Source organism: Notolepis coatsorum (assembly GCF_963971535.1).
Source record: "Notolepis coatsorum genome assembly, chromosome: 4".
In the NCBI taxonomy this organism is placed as follows: domain Eukaryota; kingdom Metazoa; phylum Chordata; class Actinopteri; order Aulopiformes; family Paralepididae; genus Notolepis; species Notolepis coatsorum.
In genome coordinates this window covers 99549082-99574668 of record NC_140168.1, presented here as the reverse complement: position 1 = coordinate 99574668, position 25587 = coordinate 99549082, and the positions used below count along the sequence as shown (strand labels likewise).

At 42.3% G+C, this 25587-nt stretch overlaps 1 protein-coding gene across 4 annotated transcripts in view; it reads left to right on the top strand.

The window, feature by feature from the left end:
* The window catches only part of LOC311227799 (alpha-2-macroglobulin-like protein 1), a 115547-nt gene extending 92558 nt beyond the window's left edge, over nucleotides 1-22989 (top strand). For all 4 annotated transcript variants that reach the window (XM_084313621.1, XM_084313620.1, XM_084313619.1 and 1 more), the window contains exons 26-36: nucleotides 1949-2105; nucleotides 4120-4194; nucleotides 5189-5354; nucleotides 8110-8309; nucleotides 13019-13234; nucleotides 15268-15386; nucleotides 15909-15999; nucleotides 19827-19895; nucleotides 20367-20472; nucleotides 21322-21363; nucleotides 21555-22989. In XM_084313621.1, coding sequence (XP_084169747.1) covers nucleotides 1949-2105; nucleotides 4120-4194; nucleotides 5189-5354; nucleotides 8110-8309; nucleotides 13019-13234; nucleotides 15268-15386; nucleotides 15909-15999; nucleotides 19827-19895; nucleotides 20367-20472; nucleotides 21322-21363; nucleotides 21555-21577 — 1264 coding nt within the window. In that variant the 3' untranslated portion in view covers nucleotides 21578-22989. The remainder of the gene's footprint in view (nucleotides 1-1948; nucleotides 2106-4119; nucleotides 4195-5188; nucleotides 5355-8109; nucleotides 8310-13018; nucleotides 13235-15267; nucleotides 15387-15908; nucleotides 16000-19826; nucleotides 19896-20366; nucleotides 20473-21321; nucleotides 21364-21554) is intronic.
* The last annotated feature ends 2598 nt before the right edge of the window (nucleotides 22990-25587 follow it).

The following is a 25587-nucleotide window of genomic DNA, read 5'->3' as shown; positions in this document are numbered from 1 at the left end:
CTCTCAGTGGGTAGTTCCTCTCAGTGGGTAGTTCCTCTCACTGGGTAGTTCCTCTCAGTGGGTAGTTCCTCTGGGTAGTTCCTCTGGGTAGTTCCTCTCACTGGGTAGTTCCTCTCAGTGGGTAGTTCCTCTCACTGGGTAGTTCCTCTCACTGGGTAGTTCCTCTCACTGGGTAGTTCCTCTCAGTGGGTAGTTCCTCTCACTGGGTAGTTCCTCTCACTGGGTAGTTCCTTGGGTAGTTCCTCTCACTGGGTAGTAGTGTTGTCACGATACTGGAATTTCGAACTTCGTTGCGATACCTTGAAAAGTATCGATATTCGATAAAAAAATGTCGATACCACAGGGGGAAAGGTGCAATCTTAAAATGTACAAAAAAAAGAAGAAAAAAAAGATAAATATATATATTTTTTTAAATACATTTTGCTTTTGTTGCTGGTTGATTCTCCTCAGCTTCTCTCTGGTACTATAAGAGAAGATAAATATAACACTTTTAAAACCCTTTGTTTATCTTTAGATCACACATTTAAAAATAACTAAATGATATAATCTTTGAAATTAAGTAAACACTGTAATCTGTGTTGCATGTACCTGACGAACTGAACTGTTTGTATTACGTATGTAGTCATATTCCGACTTAACTGAATGCACATGTGTGTGTGTGGACTACTGTACTAGTACAGGTATTGAAATAAACAATGCAACTTCCTTATACAAAAAAAAAAAAAAACGTATTTTATTCTCATGAATAATTAAATATCGATATAGCAGGAAATGAGTATTGAAACTGTTTTAAATATTCAGAATCAATATGTATCGAAAAATCGATATTTTTGACAACACTACTGGGTAGTTCCTCTCAGTGGGTAGTTCCCCTCACTGGGTAGTTCCTCTCACTGGGTAGTTCCTCTCACTGGGTAGTTCCCCTCACTGGGTAGTTCCTCTCAGTGGGTAGTTCCCCTCACTGGGTAGTTCCTCTCACTGGGTAGTTCCTCTCAGTGGGTAGTTCCTCTCAGTGGGTAGTTCCTCTCACTGGGTAGTTCCTCTCAGTGGGTAGTTCCTCTCACTGGGTAGTTCCTCTCACTGGGTAGTTCCTCTCAGTGGGTAGTTCCTCTCAGTGGGTAGTTCCTCTCACTGGGTAGTTCCTCTCAGTGGGTAGTTCCCCTCACTGGGTAATTCCTCTCAGTGGGTAGTTCCTCTCAGTGGGTAGTTCCTCTCACTGGGTAGTTCCTCTCAGTGGGTAGTTCCTCTCACTGGGTAGTTCCTCTCAGTGGGTAGTTCCTCTCAGTGGGTAGTTCCTCTCAGTGGGTAGTTCCTCTCACTGGGTAGTTCTCTCGCTGGGTAGTTCTCTCACTGGGTAGTTCCTCTCACTGGGTAGTTCCTCTCGCTGGGTAGTTCCTCTCACTGGGTAGTTCCTCTCAGTGGGTAGTTCCTCTCACTGGGTAGTTCCTCTCAGTGGGTAGTTCCTCTCAGTGGGTAGTTCCTGTCAGTGAGTCCCTAGAACGGTTTGGTCTGAAAACGCCTAAAGATGATGGAAGTGACTTCTTAAGATTTTTAACCATCCATATCTCTTGTGCATTTAGGATGACCGGTTCATGCTCGTCGGTGCTTTCCACCTCCGAGGCCCCGTCACATACTCTTATCTTATGACTGATGACACAGTGTTATTATGACGGATGATGACACAGTGTTATTATGACTGATGATGACACAGGGTTATTATGACTGATGACGCAGCTTTCCTGGTTTCAGACTAAATGAACTATAGTGAAAAATGAATGCATTCCTGTGAGTTCTTCTGCTGCCTGCCAGGCTGCCAGGGCTCTGCTAGTGTGAGACAGCAGGCAATCTGCTGATGGAGGCTGTTTATGTAATTGTCCTGAAGCAGGGGTCACGTCGAGGTTACCACCATTAGTCATGGCTGTTGTTGTCGTTGTGTGTGTGTGTTCAGGCTGACCGCCTTCGTGATGAAGTCATTCGGTGGGGCGCGACCCTTCATCTTCATGGACCCCGGTCACATCCTGCAGGCCAAGGCGTGGCTGAGCGGTCACCAGAGGCCAGACGGCTGCATCAACTCGGTGGGGAAACTATTCCACAACGGTATGAAGGTAGGAGACCAGAGATAATTTCGATAATTCACAACCAGTTATTAACCACATAATGCATCAGGCAAAAAATGGGGCTAGTTTTGCACAACACACCTGACGATTGCGTACCCAAAGTAATTTGTGATTTATTATACTTTATACTTATAGCACATGCATGAGTCTGGTCTTTTTTGAAAGGAAACATTCAGAAAAAGCGCATTCAGAGTGCTAATGAAATAGAGTAACAGAGGTTTTAACACACTGAAGTAAAAAATGTTGTGTACTCACATTTCTGTTTACATGTTGCCAGATGCCTGTTTTTTAGTTCCAGCTGAGCGGTAGGAACTTAAGCTGGTGCTTAAGTGGTTAATACAGATGGATCCACATGGAGAACGATGAGATACAGGTCCTGTGGGGCATCCTGGTAGCTCACCACGCAGTGTCATTGCAATGCCGTGGGTTCGAGTCCAGCCTGGGACCTTTTGTTGTATGTCATAGTTGGCGTTAACTTGTGGTTTCTAATCTCCACCCTGTCCCACGCTTGCGTCAGAAACCATGGTGGTGGAAGTTGGGCGAGCCCCCACTGGGCCTGCAGGGCACGGTATCAGCGGAGGGCAGAGACTCGCTTACAGAAAAGAGGAAGAATCCCAAAGTTATAGCTGGCCAGTCCTGAAAGCACCCCACCTCTCTACACCCAAACACCCACCCCACCCACCAACAAGCCTCGACAACCGTGTGTCAGGGAACAGTACACTCGTATCTGCAGGGCTTGCTGTCTTGTGTTTAGGGTGCATGGGTGTAACAAATTATATAACGCCTCTTTGTTGATTTCCAGAGGCACGGAAGCCAAAGCCGTAGAAACCAAACCCTGCTGTAATTATGCTGTAGTATCGCAGTATTCAACCCTGCTGTAGTATCGCAGTATTCAACCCTGCTGTAGTCTCATAGTATTCAAGCCTGCTGTAGTGTCCCAGCATTCAACCCTGTAGTAGTCTCACAGTATTCAACCCTGTTGTAGTGTCCCAGCATTCAATCCTGTTGTAGTCTCACATTATTCAACCCTGTTGTAGTCTCACAGTATTCAACCCTGTTGTAGTATCACAGTATTCAACCCTGTTGTAGTCTCACAGTATTCAACCCTGTTGTAGTATCACAGTATTCAAGCCTGCTGTAGTGTCCCAGCATTCAACCCTGTTGTAGTGTCCCAGCATTCAACCCTGTTGTAGTGTCCCAGCATTCAACCCTGTTGTAGTGTCCCAGCATTCAACCCTGTTGTAGTATCACAGTATTCAACCCTGTTGTAGTCTCACAGTATTCAACCCTGTTGTAGTATCACAGTATTCAACCCTGTTGTAGTATCACAGTATTCAACCCTGTTGTAGTATCACAGTATTCAACCCTGTTGTAGTGTCACAGTATTCCACCCTGTTGTAGTGTCACAGTATTCCACCCTGTTGTAGTGTCACAGTATTCCACCCTGTTGTAGTCTCACAGTATTCAACCCTGTTGTAGTCTCACAGTATTCAACCCTGTTGTAGTCTCACAGTATTCAACCCTGTTGTAGTCTCACAGTATTCAACCCTGTTGTAGTCTCACAGTATTCAATCCTGTTGTAGTCTCACAGTATTCAAGCCTGCTGTTGTATCACAGTATTCAACCCTGTTGTTGTCTCACAGTATTAAACCCTGTTGTAGTATCACAGTATTCAAGCCTGCTGTTGTATCACAGTATCTTCTACTAAATGTCCATTTGGACTCTGGGTTTCGTGTGCGTTCGTTCATTCCCATGGTAACCAGAGGGCTCTCTATGGTTCTCCTCACAGGGAGGAGTGTGTGTGTGTGCGTACACGTGTGTGTGTGTGTTCCCATGGTAACCAGAAAGCTCTCTATGGTTCTCCTCGCAGGGAGGAGTGTGTGTGTGTGTGTGTTCCCATGGTAACCAGAGGGCTCTCTATGGTTCTCCTCGCAGGGAGGAGTGTGTGTGTGTGTGTGTGTTCCCATGGTAACCAGAGGGCTCTCTATGGTTCTCCTCACAGGGAGGAGTGAGTGACGACGTGTCCCTGACGGCCTACATCACAGCTGCTCTGCTGGAGCTGGACCACAACACCACGGTGGGCTCCATCATCTCTTCTTCTCCTCCAACATCTCCTCTTCTCCTCCTCCATCATCTCCTCTTCTCCTCCTCCAGCATATCATCATCTCCTCCATCATCTCCTCTCCTCCTCCATGTTCTCCCCCTCCATCATCTCCTCCTCTTCTCCTCCATCATCTCCTCTTCTCCTCCATCATCTCCTCTTCTCCTCCTCCATCTCATCTTCTCCTCCATCTTCTCCTCCTCCATCTCCTCTTCTCCTCCATGTTCTCCTCCTCCATCATCTCCTCCTCTTCTCCTCCATCATCTCCTCTTCTCCTCCATCATCTCCTCTTCTCCTCCTCCATCTCATCTTCTCCTCCATCTTCTCCTCCTCCATCTCCTCTTCTCCTCCATGTTCTCCTCCTCTTCTCTTCCATCATCTCCTCTTCTCCTCCATGTTCTCCTCTTCACCTCCATCATCTCCTCTTCTCCTCCATCATCTCCTCCTCCTCCATCATCTCCTCTTCTTGTCCTCCATGTTCTCCTAGTAGTTCATCTTTTCATTTACCTTTTTCTTTTGTTAGATCATTAGGCCTCAAACCCCGCCCCCCCCTTTTATTGATCCTTCAATCACAACTGTTGCTTCCCTCTGGGAAGGTTGTTTGTCTGAGGAAAGCAGCGGTTGTGATTGGAGGATCAAGGGAAGAGGGCGGGGTTTGAGGTAGGTCAATATTGATCATGTCAAGTAGGCTAAATTACGTGCGGGAAAAGTTAGAACCTGAAGAATTAAATATGAACTGGGTCTAATTTGTGTTGTTGTATTATGAATATAATATTTAGTATCAAACCAGAGTTTTGCAAAAAGAAACTCTGCACAATTCAGTCCTACAGTTTTAAAACATTAAAACTTTTTCCAAATGTTTTCAACAAATATTATTTTCTAACGCGTTTAGAAACAAATCTCTGAATTTGCTTTACCTGGACTTTAATGCATTGGACCCTGGTTCCCCTGGTTCCCCTGACCCCATTAGGACCCCATGGTCGAGGGCTGCTTGAGGTGCCTGAGGGTGGCGGTAGCCGGTCAGCTGGACAACCTGTACACCACGGCCCTGCTCTCCTATACCTTCACCCTGGCCGGCGAGGAGGGGGTCAGGCACAAGCTCATCACCTACCTGCACAAGCAGGTCAACTCTGAGGGTAGGTCAACAGATCATCACCTACCTGCACCAGCAGGTCAACTCTGAGGGTAGGTCAACAGCAGGGGTGTAAAAAGTACCCAGAAATGATACTTAAGTGAAAGTATGGGTACCGTCTCAAAATCGTACTCGAGTAAATGTCAGAGTATCTGGCTAAAAACACACTTGAGTAAAAGTAAAAAAGTTTCTACTTTTAAATGTACTTAACTACTAAAAAGTAAAAGAAGAACTTTTTTTCTGAATGTCTATTCTTCTGATAGCAGGTGTTTAATCAAAGTTCCCCGCTTTCTAGTCTTGCACAAGGACCAATCAGCATGGGTATGGGCGAGTTCATTTTCCATTGATGGGGATTTGATTGGTTGTTTTTAAATAAAGTGCGGCTGCAGGATTAATAACGTTAACGTTAGTTCGGCCAGAGAAACAAATGTACTAATTACTGCTCCTCACCTACAAGTCCCTCCATGCCCTCGCCCCCCGATACCGGTCTGATCTCCTCCACCAGCACACTCCATCCCGGAAGGTTGCGGACTTTCAGTGACGGAGCCTTCAGCGCGGCGTCCCCTACCCTCTGGAACTCTCCCCCCTGAAATCCGTAACTCCCCAACCCTGGACACCTTCAAAACTGCTCTCAAAACACCCCTCTTCACCAAGGCTTTTCCCCATTAGTTAGTTTAGATTAGGTTCATTATCCCTTACCTGCCCTCATCCCCCCCCCCCTTTTTCCCTACTTCCCTAGCCCTATTTTTTGTTGTGATTGTGAAGCGACCTTGGGTTTCATGAAAGGCGCTATAGAAATTGTATCTATTATTATTATTATTAGGTCAACAGATGGATAAAAGGGCCCTTGTTCCATCCCAGGCACTGATAGGGGGGGGGGGGGGGGGGGGTGAAGCTTGCCTAGGGCGCCAAATGTGCTAGGTCCGCCCCTGTGTGCGTGTGCTCCTACCTGTGTGGAGGCAAAGCCCCCGTAAGGGTTCTGCTGCTGGGCCAACCAGCGGACGATACTGGAGGAGTAGTCGAGGCCGAAGCCGGGAACCTCTGCTCTGCCAGAGAGCAGCGCCAGCAGCACGTAGGACGTCACCTCCACCTCCAGGGAATCCAGCTTCCTATCGGAGGCTCCTGCTCTCGTCCAGTGATGAGTTCCCCCTGAGGACCACACACAGTCAGTCACCAAGTCCTCAGGTGATGAGTTCCCCCTGAGTTTAGATTAGGTTCATTATCCCTTACCTGCCCTCATCCCCCCCCCCCTTTTTCCCTACTTCCCTAGCCCTATTTTTTGTTGTGATTGTGAAGCGACCTTGGGTTTCATGAAAGGCGCTATAGAAATTGTATCTATTATTATTATTATTAGGTCAACAGATGGATAAAAGGGCCCTTGTTCCATCCCAGGCACTGATAGGGGGGGGGGGGGGGGGGGGGGGGGGGGGGCGTATTCCCACTAGAGCTGTCCCCGAAGCCTGTTTTTAGGATTCAAACGTTGGCAGGTTTTTTTTAGAAAAGACCTTCGAACCATTTTTCTATTCATTTAATAAAACATTTTCCCATCAAATTTGGAAAACTGGAAAACACTCCACAAACCTACAGCCAGGTACAAGCTAACGCTGCTAATGACTTATTACTGGCACGACAAGCTAACACCGCTAATTACTTATTACTGGCACAACAAGCTAACACAGCTAATGACTTATTACTGGCACGACAAGCTAACGCAGCTAATGACTTAGTACTGGCACGACGAGTTAACGCAGCTAATGACTTATTACTGGCACGACAAGCTAACGCAGCTAATGACGTATTACTGGCACGACAAGTTAATGCAGCTAATGACTTATTACTGGCATGACAAGCTAACGCAGCTAATGACTTATTACTGGCACGACAAGCTAACACCGCTAATGACTTATTACTGGCACGACAAGCTAACGCAGCTAATGACTTATTACTGGCACGACAAGCTAACACCGCTAATGACTTATTACTGGCACGACAAGCTAACGCAGCTAATGACTTATTACTGGCACGACAAGCTAACATTGCTACATCTAAATTGATAACGTCGCTGTACCTTTTTATCCACTGTAATGGATAAAAACAAAACTAGTTACTCTTTCACGTCAATGCTAGAAACGCACAGAAGCCGACTCTCCAACCTAGCGACATGCCGTGTGGAGTTACAGCTTTTCAGCAACAGACTTGAGTGCCACCTTCGAATTCGATTCCCACTCCTCCCGGGCAGCGTGTCGAAGTGTCCTTTAGCCAAAGGACACTCCTCCCGATGAGCAGGTCGGCACCTCGCATGGTCCGCCATCTGTGTGTGAATGTGAGGAACACAAAATTGTAAAGCGCATTGGATAAAAGCTGTTATATGAATGCCTTTTTAAGTGGAATGCACAAGGAGTCATTTCCTGTCTAAAGTCTGAGGACTTGGTGACTGACTGACTGTGTGTGGTCTTCAGGGGGAACTCATCACCTGAGGACTTGGTGACTGACTGTGTGTCGTCCTCAGGGGGAACTCATCACCTGAGGACTTGGTGACTGACTGTGTGTCGTCCTCAGGGGGAACTCATCACCTGAGGACTTGGTGACTGACTGTGTGTGGTCTTCAGGGGGAACTCATCACCTGAGGACTTGGTGACTGACTGTGTGTGGTCTTCAGGGGGAACTCATCACCTGAGGACTTGGTGACTGACTGTGTGTGGTCCTCAGGGGGAACTCATCACCTGAGGACTTGGTGACTGACTGTGTGTGGTCCTCAGGGGGAACTCATCACTGGACGAGAGCAGGAGCCTCCGATAGGAAGCTGGATTCCCTGGAGGTGGAGGTGACGTCCTACGTGCTGCTGGCGCTGCTCTCTGGCAGAGCAGAGGTTCCCGGCTTCGGCCTCGACTACTCCTCCAGTATCGTCCGCTGGTTGGCCCAGCAGCAGAACCCTTACGGGGGCTTTGCCTCCACACAGGTAGGAGCACACGCACACAGGGGCGGACCTAGCACATTTGGCGCCCTAGGCAAGCTTCACCCCCCCCCCCCCCCCCCAAAAAATCAAAACATCCTAACAGTTATACAGTAAAGTACTGCACCTTTATTTATTACAAACAAGAACAAGAGCTAAGAATAAATGTAAAGTGCACACTGTTGTGAAGGATCAGATTAAACCGAATATATATATTTATTTATGGATATATATTTAATAGTATTTGTATATCGTTTGATATCCCTTGTATATTCCTTGTACATATACACTGAATATCCCTTTAGTCTACTAACAGCCCATAATAGTTTCATTCTCTCATTGGACAAGAACTTGGCGCCAGCAGCCAAGCCCCTTGGTTCAAGTTCAATCGTGCCGACGAACATGTCGTTACTAGCCCGGTTCCGCGTAGGAATACGTCTGGCGAAATACGAATGGTACTATTTGTTCACAGCGCATATATATATGGCGCAAGTAAAGTAGAACTTTCTTTTTAGTCCCTTAGCCCTTAGTTCTTTACCCTCCAACCTAGTGGCAAGACGTTAAGCCTCACCCACGATACACGTGTGGTGCAGTATGGTCAACTTGGCCTCAGAATGGCATTGAGACATCGTGTGGATTAATAGCTGAATTGTCATAGTTTGGCACTATACCGTCGAGTGGGACGTATTTCTATTAAGTTAATAATAGTCTATTATGTATGGTGCATCGTTCGGTTAGAGTTATACAGTGAGTAGTACCCCCATCGTTTCCTCGCGTTATCTAGAGTCTTAACCAGGCTGGGCAGACCACGTGTGGTGCTTTCATCCGAGGAGTTCTGGGCTAGGACGAGTGGACCTGCAGATTGGATTACCTTACCCGGACGACGGCGAGCCCTACACGGCTTGGATTATCTACTTGCTTTGGGTGCTTTGATTTATGCCATGGATAACAGCCAACACTGGTGAGTGTTGGAACTACCCCCCGAGAGGAGTCCAGGTGAGACGGCGCTCTACCCCGAGTGAGGTCGCCTCACGTCTCTTCGTTGTGGACCGGCAGCTACCGTCTACAAGAGGGCCCAACTGTATTCATCTGTGGACCAAGGTTCTGTGGGCACTGTGTTCAGCACTCTGAATTCTCCCAAGAAATCGTTGGCCAGATGGGATATCGCCGGCGGCTCTCCTAACCCCCCCCCCTACTGACTTACAACCAGCAGGACCCCCCTTTAGTATATCCAGCTATAATCATTAAGTACCATCGCTATAGTTCCCTAAAGAACCAGGTTGTATACTTGCTTCCTGCGTAACCAGAGATTGGACATTCAATGTTGATTTGCCTACGAATACTCATTTGCCTTACAAGTGCATTCAAATCATAAATGTCATTAAGTGAACGTTGTATATACCCTTTGCTATATATTAAATATTCGATTTATACATTTGTGTGGACTTGGTTTCATGGTGGGAAAGTGTTCATCATATCTATATCATGTACTGTGTGGCCAGTAGTTAAAGTACATAAAGCGGTAGTGGTTTAATGATACCATACTTATCAATACAGTCAGGGAATTGTACCCCTCAGTTACGCACACTAAAGAATTAAAATAAATATACAACTTAGCTAACAAACAATAATAATATTAATTAGGGCTGTCAGTTTATCGCGTTAATTAGATTAATTAATTACACAGCAAATTATCGCGTTATGAAAGTTAACTTAATTTATTTTATTTTATTTTAATTTTTTTATCTCATAAGAATGTAGAATACACATTTACAGATATATTTTTTTAAATGGTCCATTAGCATGTTCTTGGTATCTGATTCTAGGGACATCTATAGATCTCAGGGAATGTATTCCCAGTGTCAGAAATACTGTGTCTGTTACTAGGCTTGAGTAAATTTTTATGAACCAAATGAGAATATCAATTACATAATTTTTTTATCTTTAAGTTTATTTGGATCCCCATTAGCCACAGCAGTGCTGGGGCTATTCTTCCTGGGGTCCATAACATGTAAAATACAGTTACAGACTTATACACTCACAACATTCACATGTCATACAGACAATTAAAACAACAATAAAAACCCTATCAAATTCATAATACAATACAACAATATATACGCCTCATGAATTCATAATACAATACAATAATACCTACTCACAATTAATTCATAATACAATACAGCATAATATATTATTTAGCTTTTACATACATTATCTATGTTCATATACAATCTTTTAATAATATATCCCTATCAGACACATGCCTTTTCATCTATATACCCATCTCTTTATCAGACACATACATTTTCATTTACGTACACACTATCTATTAGGGAATGTCAATTTCTTTGGTTGAAAATGTTTTACCACGATTTTGAAACTACATTTACTATTCTCCTCCTTAACATGTCTGGGAAGAGTTCCATTCCTGCATACCACGGAACATGACAGTTCGCTTCATTGCATTCGACCTCACTTTTGGAAGTGTAAAACCTCGTGCAGAAGCATGTCTGGTGGAATGGTTGTCTGTCAAGACTTATAGATAAATTGTTATATAAAATTGAGGGATCTTTGTAACAAGAATATTCCTAGTGAATACAAGGAATGAGCAGAGTAATTTATGTTTGACAAGTAACCAAGTTAAACAACTGTGCATCGCTGCAACATTAGTTCTGTACTCACAGCGAAGCGCTATACGTGCTGCTTTGTTTTGTACCATTTGCAATTTTTTCAGTTTATTCGTCGTTGTGTTCGACCATACTGCAGGACAATAATCAAGATTTGACAACCAGAGCTTGAATGACCTGTTTGATAGAATTTAGTGGTAACAAATGAGCACATCTTTTAACAACAGAAATCCCTCTTCCCAATTTCACTACTATATTGTTTATATGGTGTGACCATGACAATTTACTGTCTAATGTTACCCCTAGGAGTTTAGTCTCCTGAACTTGATTAATTACCACATCACTTATCAAAAGTTTCAAGACTGGGTTTGTTCATAGAGTATGGTTTGAACCGAAAATGATGCTACTTGTCTTTGATATGTTTAGAACTAGTTTGTTATTCTTTATCCATTCCATCACTGATTGCAACTCTGCCTTTAGGACCGTATTTAATTCATTGGCTGTTGAGGCTGTAAATCGTTGAATCATCCGCATACATAGAAATATAGGACTTATTTAGGACAAGAGGCATGTAATTTGTAAATATGGTGTAGAGCAAAGGCCCAAGGCAACTTCCTTGGGGTACTCCACACCTTACCGTTTTAACTTCTGAGTAACTCCCATTAAAAAAAACATTGTTTCCGGTTTGCTAAATAAGTTTGAATCCAAGATGGTGCAGATGAGGAGAAACCGTAACATTCATGTTTTTTAAGTAAGAATTTGTGATCTATGATGTCGAATGCTGCAGTAAAATCAAGCAAGACAGCGCCAACCATTTTCTTTTTATCTATCTCTTTCAGCCAATCATCCGTCATTTGGGTTAAAGCAGTCGCTGTTGAATATCCTTCACGATATGCATGTTGAAAATCAGTGGTTAATATGTTAAAAGAAAAGTAGCATTTAATCTGTTCACTTACTATTCTTTCCATCAGTTTACTTAAAACTGGCAGTAAACTTATGGGACGACTATTAGATCCTGAGAATGGCAATTTCAAATTTTTTGGCAGTGGTATTACTTTGGCAGTTTTCCACTGTTGCGGATACAAACATTCACTAAAGGATTGATTTATAATATGACAGATAGCAGTGGCAATTAAATCAGAGACCAATTTCAGAAGTTTCCCGTCAAGACCGTCAACACCTGGTGGTTTGTTTCTAGTGGTACTTAACATATGTTCTACATTACTTATAGTCACACTATCAAAATTTAATTGACTATTTTTATCTTTCATTATTTTATTCTTTTATCTTTGACTTTCATTATTTTGTTCTTTATTATCTTTGACTGTGAATAACACCATGCTAAAATTGACCAGACCTGAAAAATCGAAGCAAATTAATAGATGGAAGATGATTAAACGGAAGGTTTTGTAGATGCAGTACTGAATTCTGCCATCCGGACACATGCAATTTGAAATATGATTATAGAATATGGAATATCAGGCGATTAAAGATTAAAATGCGATTAATTAATTACAAATCCTGTAATTAATTAGATACATTTTTTGAATCGCCTGACGGCACTAGTCATAATGTATATTTTCAACAATACGTTTGTTTACCAATAGGTTAAAGTGTTGTTAGTGAGATTTTAGTTCATGGAATGTGTTAATAATTTAGCGAATATCCGCCAATTTGAATTTGCCTTTAACATTCACTTTAGACACTTTAAACCCTTTTTTTTAACACTACACTATCTATTTTTTTTATCTATTTATTATTACTAAAGATTTGCACTACATCTCTACCTAATTCTTTTTTGCATTTTATACTTGTTTTGTATATTGTATATTTTGTATAGTGGTTGGTCTTTATTCTTTTTCCTTTTTTACTGTATGAAGCACAATCTTAGCATTTCACTGTAATGTACATGTACCTTATTATGTGACGAATAAAACAAACAAAACCTGAAGACAAACGTCTTTCTCTGGTCTGCATCCCCTTAACAATTGTGTGTATTGAGCCGTACTGTATTGTACCCATTCTGCAATCTGTTAAATAAAGTTTTCATTCATTCATTCAACTTGTGTCTCCCTCTGCCCCCAGGACACCGTGGTGGCCCTTCAAGCGCTGGCCAAGTACGGTGCTGCCACCTACAGTCCGGAGGGCGCCACTACGGTGCATGTGACCTCGTTAGGGGGGCTGAGCAAGGAGTTCTCTGTGGACCAGAGCAACAGGCTGCTTTACCAAGAGGAGCCGCTCACGGAGGTACCGGGGGAGTACAGGATCAGGGCTGAAGGACAGAGCTGCGTTCTCGCTCAGGTAAACAAGGGCCGGAGAGAAGCGCTGACGCTCCAACACTTTCAATAATAACTAGGGATGTCCGATATTATCGGCCTACAGATATTATCGGCCGATATTTGCATTAAAAAGTAATATTGGAAATTATCGGTATCAGTTTTTTTTTATTCTTTTTTTTTTACATTTATTTAACCTTTATTTAACCAGTCAAGCAGGTAAGAACAAATTCTTATTTTTATTTATTGTCAAAAGTATGCATAATGTTGTGTTAATTCTACGACAAGAGATATGTAATGTTAATTACATAACCCCGCATATATCTGTATCGGTTGATATCGGTATCGGAAATTAAGAGTTGGACAATATCGGTATATCGGATATCGGTAAAAAAGCCAACATCGAACATCCCTAATAATAACCACCACGCGGTGTTGGTGGAGCCTGGCGGATATATTGGCACAAGGTCCTTAAGTGCTTAAAGTGCTTGATTTAATTTTTTTTTTAAATAAAGTCAATGCCTGGAATTCCTTGAAAACAGCCTATTATTTTTAACAAGGTGCTTAAAAAGTCAATGAAATTCAAATTAACAATTTGCATTGAAAGTTTTGTTCATCCGTGATAAAATAGTTCTGAATCAAGAAATATAATTTTTTTTATCTCAATTGTCAATTGTCGGAAATTGGTTTTAAGCCATACATATTGGATCTGATTTTTTTTATTTATATATATATATATAAAAAAACTGCATTTAAAAGTAAATTGTATCCTTTTAAATGCCCTTTTCAAATAAAAAAGAGTGCTTGGGAAAGTACTTGAAAGCCCTTGAATCTAATTTTGCAACGTCTGTGGGAACCCTGTTGACAGTTAGCCAAGGACCGCAGCTATTGTGTTTTTACATGTTGTTTTTTATTGGTTGAAAATGTACAGTACATGGTTCAAATCTTTTGCCATTGTGAGTATTATGGTAACAATCTACACAGGGAGACATGAGAGAGACTAGCTACATCTACACAGGGAGACATGATGAGAGAGACTAGCTACATCTACACAGGGAGACATGATGAGAGAGACTAGCTACATCTACACAGGGAGACATGAGAGACTAGCTACATCTACACAGGGAGACATGAGAGACTAGCTACATCTACACAGAGAGACATGAGAGACTAGCTACATCTACACAGGGAGATATGATGAGAGAGACTAGCTACATCTACACAGGGAGACATGATGAGGGAGACTAGCTACATCTACACAGAGATATGATGAGGGAGACTAGCTACATCTACACAGGGAGACATGATGAGGGAGACTAGCTACATCTACACAGGGAGACATGATGAGAGAGACTAGCTACATCTACACAGGGAGACATGATGAGAGAGACTAGCTACATCTACACAGAGATATGATGAGGGAGACTAGCTACATCTACACAGAGAGATATGGGAGAGACTAGCTACATCTACACAGGGAGATATGATGAGATAGAGAAGCTAGATAGATAGATACATCGATAGATAGATAGATAGATAGATAGATACTTTATTCATCCCCTTGGGGAAATTCAGGGTATCTCACATAGCTCACACAATAGTCATATACAGACGATGACAGTTTCTCAGTCGTTTCACAATTATGTCCGTATCATGAATTTAAAAAAGTAAGCGCATGATAAAAATGCAAGTACATCATATCTACCAGTAATAATAACGTGATAAAATAAAAACGGGTGTATAAAAGCAGGTGTATAGAAACAGGTGTGTAAAAGCAGGTGTATAGAAACAGGTGTGTACATCTACACAGGGAGACATGATGAGGGACACAGTTACAGTATTACAGTTCTCCTGGGAACCACTTGGCATTCGTCTAAGTGTTGTAATGCGAGTGTCTCATCTGAATCATGACTTGTCTCAAGCCCCGCCCTCGTTCCTCGATCCTCCAATTGTCGGAGGGAAGCGTTATACAGTTGTGATTGGAGGATTAAGAAAAGAGGGTGGGGCTGGAGGTGGGTCGGTGCCACGTCTCAGTGCTGCTCCTCCTTCTCTCTCCAGATCGCCATGCGTTTCAACATCCCTCCTCCTCCTGACGCCTCCTCCTTCCTCGTCTCCACCGACGTCATGGCCAAGTGCACCAGCCCCCGGCCCCAGCTCATCGTCTTCGTGCACGTCAGGTAACCACGGTAACCACAGGGTTATCCCAGACTAAACTCCATGTCAGGTAACCACGGTAACCACCGGGTTATCCCAGACTAAACTCCATGTCAGGTAACCACGGTAACCACCGGGTTATCCCAGACTAAACTCCATGTCAGGTAACCACGGTAACCACCGGGTTATCCCAGACTAAACTCCATGTCAGGTAACCACGGTAACCACCGGGTTATCCCAGACTAAACTCCATGTCAGGTAACCACGGGGTTATCCCAGACTAAACTCCAAGTATCTTCTAGTTCTGGTGTCTTTATCTGTTGAGCGACAGTGACTTGGGAGGTAGTGCGGTCGTCTAAAGGGTCCCGGTTAGATTCCCGCTCCTCCCAGGCAGCGCGTCGATGTGTCCTTGAGCAAGACACTTAACCCCCTAACTGCTCCCGATGAGCAGGTCGGCACCTTGCATGGTCGCCTCCGCCGTCGCTTTGGATAAGAGTTATATAAATGCACCATTTACCATTTTGTCCGTGGTCTCTGTGCAACAGGTACCAAGGTAGACGGGCGGAGACCAACATGGTCATCATCAACTTCAAGCTCCTGTCTGGGTACGACCTGGAGAAGAGCTCCGTCACGCTGGTGAGTCCATTCACTGCAATGGAGTGGAGTTTGTCTTGGCAATCCCCAAGTGCCACCGTGCAAGCTATACCTCTCCTCGTAGCTTCATCCTTAGGCTACATACTGTAGGCTTTTAGCACCGACTATACCACTCCTCGTAGCTTCATCCTTAGGCTACATACTGTAGGCTTTTAGCACCGACTATACCTCTCCTCGTAGCTTCATCCTTAGGCTACATACTGTAGGCTTTTAGCACCGACTATACCACTCCTCGTAGCTTCATCCTTAGGCTACATACTGTAGGCTTTTAGCACCAACTATACCTCTCCTCGTAGCTTCATCCTTAGGCTACATACTGTAGGCGTTTAGCACCGACTATACCTCTCCTCGTAGCTTCATCCTTAGGCTACATACTGTAGGCTTTTAGCACCGACTATACCTCTCCTCGTAGCTTCATCCTTAGGCTACATACTGTAGGCTTTTAGCACCGACTATACCTCTCCTCGTAGCTTCATCCTTAGGCTACATACTGTAGGCTTTTAGCACCGACTATACCACTCCTCCTAGCTTCATCCTTAGGCTACATACTGTAGGCTTTTAGCACCGACTATACCACTCCTCCTAGCTTCATCCTTAGGCTACATACTGTAGGCTTTTAGCACCGACTATACCTCTCCTCGTAGCTTCATCCTTAGGCTACATACTGTAGGCTTTTAGCACCGACTATACCACTCCTCGTAGCTTCATCCTTACAGCCCAGACACACCAGCCGCGCACGCAGGCACTCGCGGGTTCCGCGCGAGAACAGCGCGCAAGGCCGGGCACACCGAGTCCCGACTTCAGAGCGGGCGAAAGTGCACGGAGGAAGGCACATTTACATTGGAACAGCTGTAAATGTTTAGTCTATTTGCGAAGTCAGTCCCTGTTTGAAGATTTACAGTTCTATTGTCCATTTTGCATGTATAACCAGTTATTATATAATTAATTAGAATGTTGGAATTTATTTTAGAATGATCAGTGTGACTACTCCTGAAAAAGTATAGTAATATGGTTTATTTGTATTGGGAAAGATACAGACACATTAGCTGGTTGAACAACATCTATATGTGTGGTAATAATGCAGATATTGAGTGTATTTCTGTGAAAATGCGCGTGGCGCACGCCTCTGAATCCAACCAAAGCGGAAACGATCGCTGCCAGTCCGCGAGTCGCGCGTGGCCGGTGGGCACAGCTACGTCCGTTAACATGGGAGCGAAAGTGAAACGCTGGTCGCCCGCCCGCCTTCGAGTGCAGCTGGTGTGTCTGGACTGTTAGGCTACATACTGTAGGCTTTCATCACTGACTACACCACTCCTTGTAGCTTTATAGGCTTTCATCACTGACTACCACTCCTCGTAGCTTCATTCTTAGGCTACATACTGTAAGCTTTCATCACTGACTATACCACTCCTTGTAGCTTCATACACAGGCTTTCATCACTGACTACACCACTCCTTGTAGCTTCACAGGCTTTCAGCACTGACTACACCACTCCGCGTATCTTCATAAACAGGCTTTCAGCACAGACTATACCACTCCTTGTAGCTTCATAGGCTTTTAGCACTGGCTATACCACGCCTTGTAGCTTCATAGGCTTTTAGCACTGACTACACCACTCCTTGTACCTCCATCTTTACATAGGCTTTTAGTAGTACTGACTCACTCACGCAGTAACTCACACAGTTAGTCAAGTCAAGTCAAGTGTTCTGCTGTAGATTCACTGTTCTGCTGTAGATTCACCGTGTTCTGCTGTAGATTCACCGTGTTCTGCTGTAGATTCACTGTGTTCTGCTGTAGATTCACCGTGTTCTGCTGTAGATTCACCGTGTTCTACTGTAGATTCACTGTTCTGCTAGAGCCATATGAAATCCGCGTTCACGGAATCGCGGACGGAATCGCGGAATTTACAGATAAAAATGGAATCAAGTGCAAAACGTGGAATATTGCAGAATTTGGCCTAATCTGGACTGAAATTCCGTTTTTGGGTGGAACGTTTGGTGCAAAGCAAACATGACCGGGGAGGCGGGAACGCTACAGCGGGTTACACACACAACACGCAGCAGTGCTCAAGCGTCTGGCTGCTTTGATTTTAACGTCGTCAAGAAGCTAAGAAATTCCGCAATAAGCCCTAAATTCAGAGCAGAGCAGTATCCTAATGACTTTTATAATAAGGTGTTTTGCAAATTATGTCAACGTTCCGTGGACTGGACCCGCAAAAACACGTGCAACACTGTCCAATTATCTAGCAGTCTCAGTCAATGAGTCAACTAGATGTCCCCCTTGGAAGGGTGTGGGCGAAATGACTTTTCTTAAACCATAGAAACAATTCGGACTTTATAAGAATGTTCGTTTATTTGGACCTTGAAGCCCAGCATCCAACTCATCCTCTGTTACAATAATCACCTGGTGGTCAATTAACAAGGGGTTTAGCTTGTAGCTGATAGTTGGTGGTAGCTTACATCCAAGCATTAGTGGATAATGTTAGTAGAGGTCGAAGTGGTATCGGTAATGTTCAACCAAGTCGCCTCTGTTGATAGTTCGTTAATAGTTAAGTTGCAATTTAGCAACCGGTTCTGGTTAGTGTAGCCAGACATTAGTAGGTCTGCATGTACATTCAGTCTGACGTTTAGCCAGTCTATTGTCAATAGCGTGTAGTCAGCATGTAGTCAGCGTTTCCATTAAGTCAGTTAGTACATTCAGTCAGCAACGTACAATCAGACGTTAGTCAGTCTATAGTCAGACGTTAGTCAGTGTTCATTCCAACGCTAGTCAGATTATTTACCTATACAAAGGAAAGGAAAACAAACGGCATTAGTTAATAACTAGATATATGAATGAAAGAGAAATGCGGATATTAACGGCGCATATAATGCTACGTACCGTTGGCCAGTCAAGAGTTCGCCCACAGGGCTTTTCACCTTACAGTCTAGACTGAGAGTGTCACTTAAATAGCGCGACGCGCCTGCGCAGAGAGAGCTTACCTGCTCAGAGTCGCAATACGTACTCCAAAGTGCGTCCACTAGGCGGCACCAGATAATAATTAACTCATGCAATAAATGTATACAATAAATGTTACTCATGATAATAATGAAGGATAATAATGATAAATATATTGGGAAAAACGTCGGATAATTCTCCAAACACTATTGTGATTAAATAGCTATGTAACGTTAGGACATAGGATGGAAATGATAGCTTCTAGCTAAATCTAGTGCACCCATCCATTTGTTTAATGCAAACGATTGTCATTATACACTGCCCTTTATAAACGAAATAAACTTAAATAGCTATGTAACGTTACAGTACATAGGACTATTAGATGGAAATTATAGCTTCTAGCTAAATCTAGTGCACCCATTCATTTTTTTAATGCAAACGATTGTCATACACTGTCCTTTATAAACGAAATAAACTAAACTAAAGGTGCCTAAATTATGCATTACTATATTGCATCACAATATAATAGATATAGATATAGATATAGTTAGGCTACTGACATTGTCATTGTGATGTCAGTAGTAGCTAGCTGTATCTATTGTTTACACTTGAAATGTGTATTTTTATTTTGTCACAATATTATTTGAAAAATATTGTGTAAAATTTAACTATTTCTGAGTTGCAGCACTTAAAAACATTACATGGACTGTTATATCTTATTCAATTGTGGACATTTATTCATTCCCACTTATTAGACACTATTTCTGATGGTAAAATGAGCATAAAAAGCTAAATACAGAATTCTGAAATATTAAAACGGAATTTGGAAAATAATAAAACGGATTTCATATGGCTCTGTGTTCTGCCCACAGTTGAAGAGGGACGGCTCAGTGAAACGTGTGGACTTCGAGGAAGGATACGTCAACATCTACCTAGACGGGGTAGGAACCACTGACAATGATGTGTGTGTGTGTCTGTGTGGAGATCTGTACCAGAATTTCATTGACCAGTTGGAACAGTTGCATCACCTTAACTGTGTAAAGTTGGAAGAGAATGTGAATGAATGAAAACTTTTATTTAAAATGGACACCACAGCTACATTGGACCAGTCACAGTGGACAGACCAGATGTGTTGTTTTGCGTGTTTATAGCACAAGTGCTAGTTTTCAACACTAGTCCATTGAGGCTTTTCTAAAAGATAGAATAAAATTAACAGTATAATACAGAATAAAAAAATCAGAACAAATAGTTACTAGAACAAGAGTCCATGATCAAAATAACAACCAGTTTGGTGAGCACTGCTGCTTTGATTTCAGCCATACCTTGAGTCCTCATGTTGATGACGTTGGCATTGGACTCCAGTTTTATATACCACTGATTGATACTAATATCCACGCTGTGTTTGGTTCTAGTTGAAGAAGGATGATCCCAAGGTGTACAGTCTGACGATAGAGCAGGACGTCAGCGTCAGGAACCTGAAGCCAGCGGTCGTCAAGGTGTACGACTACTACCAGACAAGTATGCGTGGTTCTTATCTTATCGCCTTGTACCTGTACTCCGTATTGTAGTATAACCCTTTCACTTTGATTGATTGAACATTTTATTAACAGATTGCAGAATGGGTAAAATACAGTACGGCTCAATACACACAATTGTTAAGGGGATGCAGACCAGAGAAAGACTTTCGTCTTGTTTACATCAGGGTCCCCCATTTTCAATTCATCATGACATTTATGACATGCACAACATACAGATATATCATGACATTTATGACATACAGATATACAGTACTGTTACATTTATGACATACAAGATATGCAAATATACAGTACTACTGTTTAACAGAGATCCTAACAGAAACGATATACATTCGAGGGGGAGGAAACTGTACATTAGGAGGGGGTTGCGTGGGGCGGTGGAGGCAGCCATACTTCATACAGTCCCCCTACAGACGCCCTTTGTCGTGTGGCAGTGAAAGGGTTAACCTTCTGTATTGTCACAGTGAAAAGGTTAATCATTTGGTAGTGAAAGGGTTAAGGTGTGTAAATTACGAACTTCGGTTGATGATTACAGTAGTGCCAACAACGACCAACAATATACATCATACAACAAATATATATATTATTTCCTTTTTCGAATAGTTTCCCTCAGAAACACCCTTTTTTCATATAACTTGCATGGATCTGATATTGGGATAGTTTCCTATATTCTATACTAGGACTTTCAATTGAAAAGGTTTGTATCTCACCACGACAAGGTGGGTAAACTGGGGTTTTTACCTAGTGATGCTTGAATAGATCTGACGTTCCACGCTGTCTTCCGTTTAAAAGAAATATTCAAAGATTCCTAATGTTTCTTTGTTTCCAGGTGATGAGGCAGTTACCGAGTACACCACCCCATGTGCTGAGAGTAAGTTTCTTGTCATTTCTTAAGGTTTAAAGGAGATTAAAGTCACCACAAGAAAAGATGAGTTAGTCAAAGACATAATTCCAGTAACTGTTCACATAAATAATATTCTGTTTTGAAGGAAAATCGCAGCGCGTCGAAGGTACAGTCAAAAGTATGCAGTAAATTAACACATGAATGTATTTATTTGACAGGTGATGATGTCAACGAGGTGTAAAATCCATGAGGAGATCCTACCAAACCCTGATTGGACCAGAGATGTCAACCAATGGGGGGGACTGTATTACGTATGGCTGCCCCCATTAATCATGTCACTCAGTCTTCCTTATGCAAAATGCAAAGCATTTAACACATCCTCTTTTGCAGTTAGCTACCGCTAGCACTGAAATGAGCTACCAGAGATTAGGGCTAATGGCGGCTACCAACTAGCTAACTAGCATTAGCTGTAAGATTGTGTAGCCGACAAACGGCTCTAATGTCTGGTAGCAAGTGTCGGTGTGAAATGCTAGCGAACAGCCAAGGAGAATGCTAGATGCTTTTTATTGTGTTGGATAAATGAACTTTTAATGGCTTCAAACATGGAGGCAGCCATACTTCATCTCTTCATTTCCATCACTGTTTCAAAGAGAGCTTACAGAGCTCAAAGTATTTGTTCTTACACTGCTAGATTAGACAAAAAAAGAAAAAAAACATTTTGAGCTGTTGTAGTTTTACTTTTTTTGTGTAAACTGTCACTTTGACATTTTTTGTAGTTTTTAAGTGCTTTTAAAGTCGCGTTTTTTATTTTAATTTTTTGTTGCTTGGTGAACTGTACCCCTAAATGTGAGATGTGTCATAACGCATGCCGTTACAAATGAATGAATTAGGAACCAGTGGTATTTCCTTCCAGACATTGGAACGTGTGGATTATTCTACTTCAACATGAATTCAACACACACAGGCGGTATTCTGTAACAGTTCTGTTTTTAATAGATTTTACTAAATCCATATTATCCATACGTGAAATTGCCGCAGGAAACATACAGGGTACCGTTAACACAATATGGTCCAATAACTGACTGTGTGTGTGTGTGTGTAACAGGATCTACAGTATTTGTGAAAGAAAAGTCACACATTGTGGCGCAGTGCTAGGCACTCTGCTGAGCCACCTGCGTGTGTTATGTTGTACCAATAAACAAGTGATATTGATCCACCGCTATCATACAACTGAAATGTAACCGACTCTGACCAATAACATTTTTCAATGACAAAAAATAAGTAAAAATAGTATACATGTATATGTTTTATACAATACTGTGTCATTGCCATATTGAGCAAATTATTATTATTTTTTTCATCCAGGCATCCTTTTTTCTTTTTTTTTTACTTAAATTTTTATTAATTTTTTCAACAACATACATAGACAACATTCATAGACGATACACAGTACATAAATTAAAACAAATAGACAAAAAATGAGTAAAGAAAAAGTGTGACATGGGTCCTTCAGTCCATTCTACATTTGCATTATTTATTTACATTTTTATTCATTTCCTTGTATCCTTTTCAAACCTCTGATGTCGTTACTTCCCCTCCTGTATTCTTCCCATTTTCCCCATTTCCATTAAAACTTTTCTTCTTGCAGCCTCAGCAGATGTGTGATTCTCTCCATTTCCTGTATCCCCTCTACCAACTCTATCCATTGATCCTTTGTCGGCACTTCTACCTTGTACCACAGTTTAGTTAAAGCTTTCTTGGCTGCCACTATCAATATCTTAATCAAATATTTGTCTTCCCCTTGGATTCCTTCCTGTGACAGATTCCCCAAATACAACACTTGGCCTCCCTGGGGTATTTCGTATCCTATTATTTCATTTATTATCCCTCCTATCTCTTCCCAGTAGTGCCTTATCTTCTGACATCCCCAGAATATGTGTGTATGGTTCGCCCCTTCCTGTCCACACTCCCTCCAACATGTTTTCTTTGCTGGTGTGTAATTGCCCTGCATTTCTGGTGTTATAAAGTATCTAATTATATTTTTCCACCCAAACTCCCTACATATCCTTGATCCTGTGGTTGTTTGTTGTGTCTTACATGTGTCATACCATTCCTCCTCTGTTATCTCTATTTCCAACTCTCTTTCCCACTTTTCTTTCACATACAATGTTGTATTTCCCTTACTGTCCATTATTGCCTGATATAGTGCTGATATCACCCTCCCCTTCCGTCCTTCGTATGACTTTACCATTATCTTAATTACCCCATTCTGTTCTTTGTCTCTATCTTGCTTTATTTCCTTGTTATAGTAGTCCCTAATCTGTAAATATCTAAAGTGGTCCCTATTCTCTAGTCCGTATCTTTCTTTCAATTTTTGTAGAGTCTGCATCTCCCCTCCTTCTGTCATGGTGCACATTGCTGTTATACCCCCCCGTTCCCACCTCTTGAACCCATGATCTTCTATCCCTGGTCTGAATTTGTTGTCGTGTGCTATCCATCTCAGTATCTTAAATTCTTTTTCTAGCTTGTATTTCTTTACTATTGTGTTCCATATGTTTATAGTGAATCTGGTAATTGGATCTAGTAGTTGTTCCTGTTTTCTGAACAGCCTATCTCCTATCAGTGCCTGCACTTTGAATCCCTCTCTTTTGGTTTCTATTAGGGATGCTCGATATTGGCTTTTTTACCGATACCGATATTCCGATATTGTCCAACTCTTAATTTCCGATACCGATATCAACCGATACCGATATATGCAGGGTTCCCCCCCCCCCCCCCAAAAACGGAATAATTTCAGGTAACTAATAATTTCACTGGATGCAATATTGTTATTGTTTTTTTTGTTTTTTTTACCGATACCGATATTTTCCGATATCACATTTTACTGCCGATAATATCGGTCGGCCGATAATATCGGCCATCCCTAGTTTCTATATCTTTCCATTTGGCGTCATAGTTCACATTGCACCAGCATGCTACTGTTCTAAGCTGTGCTGCATAGTAATAGCTTTCTAAACTGGGTACTGCCATCCCTCCTTTCTCCTTTGGTAATTGTAGAGTCACATATCTGATCCTTGGCCTTTCCCCCCCCCCCCAAATGAATCTTGATATCTGTCTATCCCATTCCCTAAATTGTTTTTGTGGTATTAATATAGGTAGGGATTGAAATAGGTATAGTAACCTTGGTAATATGTTCATCTTAATGATTTGGATCCTTGAACTGAAATCTAGGGGCATCACCGTCCATCTTTCTAGATCTCTCTTGATTTTCTGATTAATCTGTGTATAGTTTGCCTCGTATAGCCCCTCCCCCCCTCTTGTGATGTTCACCCCTAGGTACTTGATCCTGTCCATGTCCCATTTGATTTTGTATTTTTCTTTGATCTCTATCGTTGGTGTGTAGTTCAGTGCTAATGTCTGTGTCTTCGTCACATTAAGTCTATACCCTGAGTAATATCCATATTCTGTCAGCAGATCCATCAGTGTCGGGAAGCTTGTGTCTGGTTGTCTCATATATACTATCACGTCATCTGCGAATAATCCCAACTTATGTTCCGTCCCCCTTATCTCCACCCCTTTGATGTCTTTGGTCTGTCTAATTAGTTGGGCCAGTGGTTCGATGAATACATCGAAGAGCGTCGGCGAAAGACAACAACCCTGTCTGGTAGCTCTCTCTAGTTTAATCCGGTCCGTCAGACTACCATTCACCTTAATCCTAGCCGTCGGTTCTTGATATAATGCCCTAATTGTTTTCATAGCGTTTTTGTCTAATCCAAATCTCTCTAATACTTTATATAGAAATAACCAGCTTACACTATCGAAGGCTTTTTCTGCATCTAGGCTAACTAATACTGCACTTCCTCCTTCCTTTTTGTATCTCCTCTACTATCTGCACATCTGTCTTCCTTATGTTATCCTGTGTCTGCCTTCCTTTAATGAATCCAGTCTGGTCTTCGTCTATTATATCTGTCATAAATGTCTCAAATCTTTTGGATATTATTGATGTATACATCTTGTAATCTACATTAAGTATGGACACGGGTCTGAAACTACTACACAGTTCTCTATCTTTCCCTTCTTTTGGAATTGTAGTAATTATGGCCTCTTTCCATGAAGGTGGCATTGTGCCTTTTTCCATTGTGTGTCTGAATGCTGCTTCTAACATGGGGCTCAGTTCCTGCCTAAATGTCTTGTAGAATTCCGAGGGGAATCCGTCGCTACCCGGTGACTTACTACTCTTTGCCCTACTGA